Source organism: Pelophylax lessonae (genome assembly GCF_965119305.1).
Source record: "Pelophylax lessonae genome assembly, chromosome: 11".
Classification (NCBI taxonomy): Eukaryota; Metazoa; Chordata; class Amphibia; order Anura; family Ranidae; genus Pelophylax; species Pelophylax lessonae.
In genome coordinates this window covers 66,430,456-66,443,912 of record NC_138778.1, presented here as the reverse complement: position 1 = coordinate 66,443,912, position 13,457 = coordinate 66,430,456, and the positions used below count along the sequence as shown (strand labels likewise).

Below are 13,457 nucleotides of genomic sequence, written 5' to 3'. Positions count from 1 at the left end.
TTCTGACAGCTGCAGATGCCAGCTGTCAGAATACAATAGCGTGCGGGGCTGCATAATTTCTCTAGCTAGGTATTTTACTTTCTGTGAACCTTCAGTAGTAAAATGCAAAACCAAGCTGTGTGGGTCCAATAATAAAAGTGTAACCACTGATGCAGTGTTTTATCTTTATCAGCCACCTTTTCTGGAACCTGTGTGTTTTATTGTATCTTCATGCCCCTGGGTCTGGATTGTTCATGTCTAAGGCAGGCCATAGACAGTGTGAATCTCTTTCTTGCAACCACGGGTTGCAGGAAAGAAATTTGCACACCCCATCAACACAGACAGTGCTGACAGGGGTATCCCTCCTGCCGAGAAATTTTCTTCTCCCGGTGGGGAAGGGGTGGAGGATGGGAGCAGGTGGGGAACACTGTCTCCGCCGGGAGAAGACAGTAATTATCGCTAACAGCTATAGCAGCTGCTTGCAATAATTGCAAGTGAATCCGGCAGGCTGGTTGTACCTAGTTGATTGATCTGCCCATTATTGGTTTAGTGTATGGTCTGCCTAAGTGATAGAACTTTCCCTGCACAGGTGACAGAGCTGTACTAGAACTAGTAGAGGTAGGCTAAATAGGCAGATGCGATACTAAGGGGTCGGAAGAGTTGGGGTCACTATGCAAGTTTCAGTTCAAATCAGTGTGGTCAGTCATGCTGGGCTTCAGAAACAAATGAAGAGACATTAGTCAGAACTGAGAATAAACCAAAATCAGCACAGTTGTAACATAATCCTACGTTAGGATTAAGCTTGAATGTAACCACAACATTGCATCAACAGCTCTGTATCAGGCAAGGGCGGGTATCAGGCTATGCAGGAGCAATGATTAAGGCAGAATTCCAGTCGTTTTTTGGTTTATTAAAAGTCAGCAGCTACAAAAAGTGTAGCTGCTGACTTTTAATAAACACACACTCACCTGTTCCAGGATCCAGCGATGCGGCTGCCCGAAGGCTCACTCTTCTCTCTCGTCTCTCCCCTGCACCGGCATCACAAGTGTTGGCACCGGGCTGTGACAGCTTGCGGCTTCACAACAGCTGGGTGCGCACTGCACATGCGTGAGTCGCGCTGCGCTTTCTCAGTGGCCGTGCAATCTTCTGGGACCTGTGACGTGTCCCAGAAGATTTCGGGGGGGGGGGGAGGAGAACTTCCGCTTGAGCCGTCTAAGCGGCTCGATCAGAAGTGAGAGCTGGGTACATGTCAAAACTAGGTACCCGCTCCCCCCCCAAGACAAATGACATGCCAAATGTGGCATGTAAGGGGGTGAGGAGTGCTTAAAGCGGAAATTCCACTTTTGGGTGGCACTCCGCTTTAAAGTAGATTGTCCCCGAACACTGATTGTATACAATGCAACATGTTATTGTAATTTCAAATGCTTCGAATTTATTTAAATCTGCAGCTCTGGTGGCCCTCTTCTAAAGGTCCTTGTTCAGGCATTGCCTGAGGGGGCGAAAATGATATCCCAACTGTGGTCTTGTGTTGTTATATTGCACATTTGCTGGCCTTCAATACCGGCTGTCATTGGCAGCCTGGTTTTCCACTTATGATCAGGAACCAATCTGAATGGACGCTCATCATATGATTGCTATGTTAGCTCCAATATAGTGACCACATGTAGGCTTTTAAGGAGTTGTAAAGTCAGAAGGCTTTTTTATCTTAATGCATTCTATGCTTAAGGCCCCTTTCACATGGCTCCATTCCAACGACAGAGCCATTCTGCTCAGCGGGGGATTGATCTGCTAATCCCCGCTGAACAGGTGGATGACAGCTCCATCTCCGCTCTGTGTGCAGAGGCGGAGGTGTCAGATCCCTGCTGTTCTCTATGGGGGAATCAGATGAGAACGGACCACCTGTCCGAAAATAGGGTTTCCATCTGTCCGGATTTGACGGATCGGATCAGATCAGATGTCAGCAGACATGTCTCCGCTGACATCCACTGCCCCATAGAGATGCATGAGGCATCCGTTCAGATCTGCCTGAAAAACTGACAGGCAGATCTGAATGGTCCGCATGTGTTAAAGGGGCCTTAAGATCAAAATCCTTCTGTGTGCAGCAGTCCCTCTTGGCCCCCCTAACACTTACCTGAGGTCCCTCTCTTTCCACCGATGTCCACAAGTGTCTCAGCTGTCTCCTGATTGGCTGAGACACAGCAACGGTGTCATTGGTTGCTGCACTGTAAATCAAAGTCAGCAACTCAATCTGGGGAGAGAGGGGACAATGCCGGGTCGGGGCTTTGTGTCTGAATGGACACGGGGAGCTGTGACTCGGCTCAGGTGCCCCCATAGCAAGCTGCTTGCTGTGGGGGCACTGAACAGGAGGGAGGGACCTGAGAAGAGGAGGATCCAGGCTGCTCTGTGCAAATCCACTGCAACAGAGCAGGTAAGCATGATATGTTTGTTATTTTTATAGGGAAAAAAAACTAGACTTTACAATGGCTTTAAGGCATCATTAATTAAAAAAAAGCCTTCAGCCTTCTGATGAGCATTGTTAGCTTGGGTCTGCAGTGTTCATCTGTGATGCCATAGCAATGTAACTGTCAGATTGAGTTGCATACTTGCATACTATACTATAAAACATTAATACAAACATAGATGTTAAAGTTAGAAGTTAAAAAAATATATATTTTAAAAGCTTTTATCAGCCTATAATAAATCATAGCTGATATTGTTTTTTTTTTTTTTTTTTCTTCCAAAATTTTTTTTTTATTGAATATCCAAAGAATAACATACAGCTTATACATTGTTAGCTTCTTACATCTGATAACAGAAAAAGAAGGAAAGGCGTACTTTTACTCGTACAATAATCAACAACTACCAAGTACAATGTATCGAACGTAAACATAGGTATGTAGATTCAACGCAAGTGAAGCGCTGTGTTTTCTATGATAACAGGAGTAACTAGTGAACTGAACATTAACATCTGTGGCAAACTGATATAAAGTGGTTTCAGCATATATGGATAAAGATATATTAAGTGAGTACCCGAGGATAAAATCTGAAGGAGTGAAGTATAAGTCTTCTTATTTTGGTGGTATAGGTATGCGGAGTCAAGATAATCGGTAGTCTATGATAGGCAGAGATGTATAGTAACAAAGTAGAACTACTTAAGTACTGTACTTAAGTACCGAAATGCGGTATCTGTACTTTCCTAGAGTAGAATTTTTTTCTCCTACTTCTACTTTTACTTCACTACATTTTTTCGATGATTTCGATACTTCTACTCAAGTATTTTTTTTTTGTGCTGCATAGTTACTAGTTACTTTTAAAAAAATTACCACTGCCAGAACAGTAGATGGCAGGTTACATAAAGCTCAAAAAAATGTGTATAATGTCATTTGTAAATCAGCGCATACGAAAATAAAGGCTGTGTATAATAAAAGCTGCTATACCAAATCTTTCCAATAAAAATAAAATATGAAACAAACAAATAAATGGTGCTACAGCGCTTAAAGTGCATCAAGAAACTACTAACAAACACAGGTTAATCATTTGAATAAATCATTTGAAATAATAAAAACAATATGATGTTCAAACTTTTGACTTATTTCTTTAATAACTACATAACACAGTACTTGTACTTCTACTTTCAGTACTTGAGTAGAAATTTTTTTTCAAAACTACTGGTACTTTTTACTTTTAGTACTTAAGTAGCAAATTTTTTGAAAAAACTACTTGCAATACTTAAGTAAAAAAAATGTTGAATACTTTAGTACTTCTACTTAAGTAACTTTTTCTGCGAGCACTTCCACTTCTACTCAAGTAATTTTTTGATCGAGCACTTGTACTTTTACTCAAGTAGAAATTTCGAGTACTTTATACAAGTCTGATGATAGGGGGGAAATGGTATATGGAATTATACATTTTACAGTGCAAGACGGTTTAGAGTATGCAGATTTAGCTGTATGATAGGAGAATATGGGGGGAGGCTCACGCCCCTCACCGCGGGGGTGTCAGGCACGAGTCTCTCCAGTCAAGGTAAGGAAGATCATAAAGGGAAATGGGGGGGAGATGATGGGTTATAATGGGAAGGATATGGGCGCGAGGGAGGAAAGGTGGGGTGAGCTGATATTGTTTTTAATAAAACAGTTGTACGAAATTAAAACTTTATATGTCCTTTAAAAAATATTTGTTGTTTTGTGTTTAAAAATACATATCGCTAGGTGGATCGGTGGCTTGGCATGTGACAGTACTTGGGTTTAGTGATTGGCAGCTAGAGACCACATGCTCCACCGTATCTGGAACTAGCAGGTATTTTCGGGGGGGGGTAAAGGAAGGCAAATATCAGTAATATCCCCTAAACAATGACAACTCTGTGAATGTCCTTGAGTGGCCCAGCCAGAGCCCAGACTTGAACCTGATTGAACGTCTCTTGAGAGATCTGTAAATGGCTGTGAACCGACACTCCCCACCCAACCTGATTGAGCTTTACAGGTCCTGCAAAGAAGAATGAGAGACACTGCTCTAACATAGGTGTGCCAAGCTTTTATCATGATACTCAAAAATACTTGAAGGTGTAATTGGTGCCAAAGGTGCTTCAACAAAGTATTGAGCAAAGGCTGTGAATACTTATGTACATGGGATTTTTTAAAATGTTTAATCTGCAAAGATTTCAAACAAATTTCTTTTGCGTTGCTTTTATGGGGTAGTGTTTCTAGAATTTTGAGGAAAATAATTAATTTTATCCATTTAGGAATAAGGTTGTAACAAAACAAAATGTGGAAAAAGTGAAGCGCTGTGAATACTTTCTGGATGCACTGTAAATCCATGTACAGTTCACACATTTCTAACACAGGTTAGCCCTTACTTCATCCTCTCATTTTGTGAATTGCTACAGTTGCTCAATGTTGCAGTCTGTGTGATCGCAGGATAGAGGAGACTCCATCAGACTAATGACTGCTTTCTACTTCTAAAGAATACAGCATGGAAAATGATACTATTGCTGTATATTGTGACATGTCAGGAATGTATTCATGCAGACTTGTAAAGTTACTGAAAGGACCGCTTGTATGAATTTAGCTGCTCAATTTTCTGGTTAGCTGAACAAAGTTCATGAGATGTGTTTGTCCTTGTAGTCTCGTATACAGTAGTAATCGTGTGTGCAGAGGTGCAAACTTGTCAAAAATGCTGTGTGATTAATATTATAATTGTAGAGAAAAAACAGTAAGGTCACCAGAGAAACTTGGTAATTAATCTAAGAAAATGATTCAAATGTTTTGACCATCGATCGTCTTAATCATAAACATTCATGAGACCAGTGGTCAACTACTAAAGAAAATAAGTCATATAAATTAGATAGTGGTTTGCGCATGCATAAATCAACCCCTTTAATTAAGCCCCGGAGGATTTGGCTGCTAAACGACCAGGGGGTATTTTGCGATTCGGCACTGCGTGACTTTAACGGACAATTGCGCGGTCGTGCGACGCTGTACCTAAACGAATTTGGCGCCCTTTTTTTCCCCACAAACAGAGCTTTCTTTTGGTGGTATTTGATCACCTGTGCGCTTTTTACTTTTTGCGCTATAAACAAAAAAAAGAGCGTAAATTTTGCAAAAATAACAATATTTTTCACATTTTTTTATATGAAATTCCCCAAAAAAAAATGTAAAAATCAAAATTTTTTAACATTTTCGGCCAATTTGTTTTATGCTACATATGTTTGGTAAAAAAAAATCGCAAAAAGCGTATTTTTATTGGTTTGCGCAAAAGTTATCACGTTTACTAACAAAGGGAAAGATTTTTGTCATTTTTGTTGTTTTTTTTAACGCGTAATTGCGGCGATCTGCGATTTTTTTTGCGGTACTGCGACATTGGGGCGGACAGATCGGACCCTTGACTGACATTTTTGACACTTTTGGGGTTACCAGTGACATTTCTACAGTAATCAGTGCTATACATATGCACTGTTACTGTAGAAATACACTGGTAGTGAAGGGGTTAACTTTATTTGAGAGGGAGGGGCTGTGTGTGTCCCTAGGGGCGTGATTCTTACTGTGATTGGCTGTGACTTGAGGTGTAAGGACACTGATCAACGGTTCTACATACTAGACCCGTGTGATCAGTGTTTTTACACCGAGGAGAATGACAGGCAGCTTGTTTACACAAGCTGCCTGACTTTCTCCCTCTCCCCCGACGATCCCCTCCGGCGGCGCGCGCTCGCTCCCCAGACCCTCCCAGGCTAGTGACGTTAATTAACGTCACTCTGCCTGTGAGGGGCTGACCGCCGCAGTAAATTTACTTGCGGCGGTCGGCAAGCGGTTAAAATGTTTTTTTTTTTTTTTTTGTGAAAAAATATGGTAATAAACATGCATACTAATATGTTTATAAACATGCTCAAATGTACTGTATATAAACCTGCATACTCATATTTGTATACAAACATATATGCTCATGTGTATAAACTTGCATATTCATATGTATATAAACATGCATACTCAAATACATATAAACATGCATACTCCTAATAAAAACCCATTGAAGGTGCCAACCCAGTGTAAGTGAAAATAAACAACCAAATAACTGCCGCCCCTTTAAATGTGAAACACACTTATAACATGAAATCTCCAATAAAGTAAGGCGCTGTTATGACATATCTTGCATTTTCCAGTGTACATATATAACATACATGTAAGTATACATCCACTCCCCATAAATAACATGAAGTGCAAGTGAAAAACTGAATAATAAATGCAAAATGTTAGCACTGGATAACCAAAAATAGATTCCTAATGGTGACAGTCCGCTATAAAATAAAGTGGCAATAATCTGTGATGATCTCCAATCACTGTGACCACAACCAATAAATACATGTGCTCTTCTTCCTTGAATAAAGTGCTCCCCCTCGTGAAAGGCAAAATATATGCGCTTACCAGTGTCCCCCTGTCCTAGGAACCACTAAGCTTTATAGGGGTAGGAACGCCAAAACATCCAGGAATCATTCCACAACGAACATTCTTAGCCTTGGTGCACAACCTCCTGTCACCATTCTAAATATATTTTTGGTTATCAAGTGCTAACATTTTGCATTTATTATTCAGTTTTTCACTTGCATAGAGCTTAGTAGTCCCTAGGACCGGGGGACTCTGGTAAGTGCATATATTTTGCCTTTCACGAGGAGGAGCACTTTATTCAAGGAAGAAGGGCACATTTATTTATTGGTTGTGGTCACAGTGATTGGAGATCATCACAGATTATTGGCACTTTATTTTATGGTGGACTGTCACCATTATTAATATTTTTTTTAGTTATCCAGTGCTAACATTTTGCATTTATTAATCAGTTTTTCACTTGCACTTTATGTTATTTATAGGGAGTTGATGTATACTTACCTGTTTGTTAAGTATTTGAACTGGAAAATGAAAGTTATGTCATAACAGCACCTTACTTTATTAGAGATTTAATGCATACTCTTATGTATATAAACATGAATAGTCATATGTGTATAAACATACATACTTATATGTATATAAACATGCATACTCATATGTATATAAACATGCATACTCTTATATATATATAAACATGCATACTCTTATATATATATATATACACATGAATACTCATAGGTGTATAAACACTCATATGTGTATACAAACATATATGCTCACGTGTATAAACATGTATATTCATATGTATATAAACATGCACACTCAATTAGATATAAACATGCATACTCTTATGTATATAAAGATGAATAGTCATATGTATATAAACATGCACATTCAGGCTCGGTTCACACTAGGGCGACCTGTGAGGCTACCTGGTCGCCTCACAGGTCGCCGCAGGTCGCCTCCCATAGGGAAGCTGCGGACCCGTTCTAATAGGAGCGACACAAGTCGCTCCGACCTAGAAAAAGGGTCTGGAGCTTCTTTGGGGCGACCAAGAGGCGACCGCCATAGACTTCAATGTAATGAAGTCCGTGGCGGCCGCTCCGAGGTCGCGGCGCGCTGCTCGAACCGCGACCTCGGAGGTCGCCACCCGAAGTAGCGTCGCGGTAATGTGAACCGGCGCTAACATGTGTATACACATGCATACTCATATATATATAAACATGAATACTCAAATACATTTAAACTTGCATCTTCATGTATATAAATATGCATACTCATATGTACATAAGCATGCATTCTCATATGAATATAAACATACTCAAATGTACTGTGTATAAACATGAATACTCATATGTGTATAAACATGCATACTCACATGTATAAAAACATGCATACTCATACCTGTATCAACATGCATACACATGCAGCTCAACCAGTTTTCATGCGGCTGCTGTGAAGCTGTAAGAAATTCCTGATTCTGTTAAAAAAAAAAATAAGCCTTCTATTAAAGGGCACCTGTGCCCACATTATGGACATTGAACTACCGTATTTTCATATTTTTAACAAGTAAGTAAAAGAGCTTTTAGGATGAAACCATCCCTGGCCTATTTAGCTGCTTGCAATGTGAAGTAATCCATTCTCAAACATCCTCATGTAGCACTGTCCCCGTAGGGCTTGCTGTATGATAAATTGTTGGGCCTCATCTGATTACCATCACACTTAGTCCCTTAGTCACTTAGAGAACAGTTCACACATCCCTCCTTACTCCCGATGGCTCGTCACACAATAAACAGTCCAGGGGTATTGGTTTTTAGTGTTTATTTTGGAACTTGGGAAGAAGGGAATAGTGGGATATTCCAACTGTAACTATTCTCAATGGATAAGGACAACTCTCACTTGGCCTCACCAGGTTGCTTGTGGAAGCAGCTGTACAGCCTAATCCATACTGACACATGTATGGAAAGGGTTAGGTCTCCTTGCTCTTTTCTCTCGAGCAAAAGACTTGGTGAATCTACATTATCTTCAGGACACTCACTAGCATCCCCTTTACTGACACCCTTCCACTGACTCTTCTACCTGCAGGAATGGCCCCCCTTAGGTCAGGCCTCTTCACACAGATCTGTACTTGCTGTATGCAGAATCAGAGCCTCCAGTGTCTCCCCTTTCAGTCAGGTTTACCGGACCTCTGGGTTGAGTTCCTCTCTAACACTCTCCAGGCTCTCAGGTCGACTACCTGAGGCCGCATGGCACCTCTACAGAGGAGGCAGCAGCCCCCTCCCTTGGGGACTCCGCTATCCAGCCAAAAGACCCCGAAAACATGTGCTCCTGGCTTATATACAGCATCCCAGCATGCACCAAGGCACTTTTCCTCTGCTAGATCACCAGGGCTATATCAAACACCTGTACACTCATTTGTCAGATTTCCTCCCACTGTTCAATATGCCTCCCTATTGGACCAGTGTGAAACACTCTGCAGACAGAACAAGTTGCACTCTGAGCACAATGAGTAGACCTCACTAACAGATCCTGCTCTCTGGTAGGCAGAGAACAATATAGATTTACCTGCAGTCCTTCTGGTAAGCAGACAGAGCTCAAAACTATACTTTCTCACTAGCACCTACCTAGGAGGGTGCTACACTCATATATCACAACAAAGATTCTAAAGTCGGGTTTCAGTCAGTTTCAAACATCTTAGAAACACCTGCTGGTTGTCTACATCATTGGTTCTCAAATCCGGTCCTCGGGACCCACCAACAGGCCAGGTTTGCAAGATAACTAAATTACATCACAGGTGATCTCATTTGCTTCTCAGTGATTGCAGTATTCTAGTCTGCATCCCCCAAGGTAATACTTAAAATCTGGCCTGTTAGTGGGTCCCGAGGACCGGATTTGAGAACCACTGGTCTACATCTGCATTTTCAACCATTTGTCATTTATGACACCCTTTAAAAATATGCAACATTTTGAGGCACCCCAGTCTAAAATGTAAAAAATGTAAATGTGAAACCTGAGACCCCTTTGTGCTAGTTAGTAGTCAAGTGCCCACTTTCTGCTGGTCAGTGCACAAGTGCCCCTTTGCTGCTGGTCATTCCTATGTCCCTCTTTTCATTGGTGTTGAGTGGAAACAATGTAATATACATGAGAAAATTTACCAGTCACTGTGCCCTCCTAGTAGCACTAATATAGATGTCAGCTGGGGCTGGGCCTATCTGCTGATGTCTTCTTGAACAGAAGTAAAAAAAACAGACAGAGGGTGGCAGGACTCAGATAGTGCTGGCAGATAAGTATTTTAGCAATAGAAAGGTGGATCTTGTAAAAAAGTTGGCCAAATATGGATCGAATCTTGGCCGGTTTAGCAGGGACCAACCGAGGATCGATCCATCTTTAGACAGGCTGATTGAACCCAAGTCGGTCCATCGATCTATATATCGACTTGGGTCAGTCGGTCTTGGGTACAACCATCGTGGTTTTTAGCATGCGATTATTGCCAGCAGCTATGGCCACCAGGAAAAACACAATAGCTCAGCGGGAGAGATTCCCCCATCAACACATTAAGTGGTGATTGCAGGAAAGAAAATTGCATAACCTATGGCACATATGTCAAACACAAGGCCATGGGCCGAATCCGGCCTTACAGGCCTTGTCATGTGGCCCTCACACTCCGTTCTGCCACCTCCAACTTTAACCATCTGCTTCCACTCCCTGCAAGGTGAGGCAAAGCTACCTACAAAGGGAGGTACTAGAGCCAGGCAAGGTAGGAGAGAGATGCAAGGAAGCTTCGGGGAGGGGGTTGGGGGTAAACACTGTGCATAGTGCACCATTAAACCCTGCACTCTGTACACAGCACACCCCTGAACTTTGTATGTAATCCACTCCTGAACCCTTCACTTTGTACACAGTGCACTCCTGAGCTCTGCACTCTGTACATAGCATAATCCTGAGTTCTGCACTCTGTACGTAATGTACTCTTGAACCCAGCACTTTTTACATATCGCACCCAGATACATCCGGCCCTTTTAGGCCAACCATACCGCTAATGTGGCCCCCCGATTAAATGGAATTTGACACCCCTGATCAGTGGCCTGCTTACAGCTTTTATAGCAATGGACCTAAAGTCAGGATGTGAATTTAGGGCTTCAATATGGTAATAAGAGTTGGCATTTAATTGATACTGGGGCAGAGCTGACTGTCAGTGGAAAATATATACTGGCATTAGCAATAAAACATATGTTTGACATTCTCAAAAGGTTATTTAAAATAGTGCAAATAAGCAATGGTCTTAGGTTACAGTTTTGCACAGGGTGAAGTACTGTTAGTATCTAGAAGTTATTCTGCTTTTTACAGAATTAAAGCAGACCTGTTTGTTCGTCTGTGCAGGACAAAGTCCTCAACCCTGTGTTAGCTTTGATTAACTTACTCATAATTTACACAGAGTTTCTTTTCCTTTTTCTTTTCCTTACTACCAGTGGCAGAATAGAGCTGACAACTACCCATATTCAAACCCCAAAAGCTATTCAATCCAGTTTAATTAGAGCCTTTTAGTTCAGTGGCATTGAGCGATCCCCTTCTATCACATTCTTAGATCCTGTACTGGAGTCCAACCAGAGGGACACAGCGATTGCAATAATGTTATGGTCACAAAGCAATGCCAGATTCCACCTGTTGACAGTAGTGCAACTGCATTCTATTACCTCCATTTTACCATACTGAGGTGTCCTGAATAAACATATTCATTTTTCGTAAACATTGCCCTTGATTGACTTCATTTTAGCATGCAATATACAGTATTTATAAACATTGGTTAACTTTCATGACTATGTGATTATTTTTTTACCTTGTATTTCTAAGTTCTAGTTTGAACCTCTAATGTTGGCCACCATACATCGCTAGAATTGTGGTCAATTCCTGCTTAAAATTCCTTTTAAAAAAAAAATTAAATGCACATGTTTTTGCAGGGAAAAAATGTGCATTTATCATTTTTTCAGAGGAGTCTGCGGAGCATTGCACCTACGATCAGTAGATCGCGGGTGCAATGTCAGGCTCCTGCAGACATGTCCTCCAGCTTTTTGCTTGCACTTCTGTATGGGCTTTCTGTTAAAAAGCTGTAGGAAGAGTGAATGAACTACGAAGGTGCTCATCAGCAAGGGGTGAGCAGGAGCAGGAGCTAGAGCATGTTACCCTAAATATGGGTGTAACATGCTCCAAAAGGTGAACCTATCCTTTAATCTGCATAAATTCAAGCTATAGGTGGCCCTGCCGACACCACATGGCTTGACAAAACTCAATTGAAAAGTCAAAGGTGCCAGGTGGAAAAGTGTTGGGTCGATCAGTGACTGCACCTAGGCAGATGCAGTCACTGTTTGGGTATTCAAGCAGCCACAAGTGCTGAAGCTACTTTAGGCGGACCTTCAGTCATTTGTTTCACCTTTCCATCTATTAAATCCTCTTCCCTTGTTGTTTCAACTTTGGATAGTAAAACATTTTTTTTTCTGCCAGTAAATACCTTCTACAGCCCACTTCCTCTTTCTTGTCTGGTAATTAGTCTAGGGTAATGACATTATGCACAGCTCTCTCTCTGACTCTCGTGAGAGTTTGCCAGCAAGGGAGAGGGGGCAGAAGAGTGGAAGAGGGATGAGTCATAGGAGAGCCAAGGAGAGCTGTAGAGCTAGAGGCAGCAGGATCAGGGTGGAGATTTTCACCAAGAGAGGAGAAATGTGCATATGCAAATAGTTGTGTGAGTGTGTCTGTCTGTATATATGTGTGTGTGTCTGTCTAAAACCGGAAAGTGAACAGGCAGCAGCTTCAGCTGCCCACAGTTAAAATGGCTTCAGCCAGACTTAGTGGAGGGAGATTTCTGCAGCATATTTGGCAAGTACAGAATCACTGTATACTTACAGAATAATATGCAAAGTGGTTGGAGGGAAGCTTCAGAATGGCAAAGATATTTTTTTTTTTACAGATTATGTGAGCACACTGCAGTTCCTCTTTAAATACAATGGCTGGCAGTGCAGAATCTATCGATTGGGCTGCATAAGAGAAATCTAGCCTTGAATGGCTAGCATAAAGGTATAAGGAACATGATCCTCACCTAATCAGCGCAATGATTTGTTTGTTCAACTGCTTGCTAAGATTGGGTCATTCATAAGTCAGAAAGTAGCCTGCCTAATTTTAGTAACCCTTATCTACCAATCAGAAAACATCTTTCATTGTTTTAACTGCTCTAAACTTTCCAAATCAAGTTCACTGTTTTATCTTCTTAAATCTGAGTGTCTATAGTCAGTTGCTACTCTGTGTAACATTATTTTGCTACAAAATACACTAAAATCTTTCTTTACTCTCTTCTTCTTTTTTCTAAAAAGGTTCTTTGTCAATTTTCCAACCGCCAAGCAGTACTTCAGCCAGTTTAAGGACATGGATGACCCCGCGGAGATGGAACAAAGCGCTCAGTTGCGCAAACATGGTCGAAGGGTAATGGGGGCTATCAACAGTGTGGTGGAAAATCTTGGGGACCCTGAAAAGGTGGCAACCGTCCTGGGAATTGTGGGGAAAAGCCATGCGGTGAAACACAAAGTGGACCCTGTATTCTTTAAGGTGTGTAGACTC

General features: G+C 41.5%; 1 protein-coding gene across 1 annotated transcript in view; it reads left to right on the top strand.

The window, feature by feature from the left end:
* The window catches only part of CYGB (cytoglobin), a 74,069-nt gene that overhangs the window by 51,658 nt on the left and 8,954 nt on the right, over positions 1–13,457 (top strand). The window contains exon 2 of the mRNA XM_082271901.1: positions 13,214–13,445. Within this exon, the coding sequence (XP_082128027.1) occupies positions 13,214–13,445 (232 nt within the window). The remainder of the gene's footprint in view (positions 1–13,213; positions 13,446–13,457) is intronic.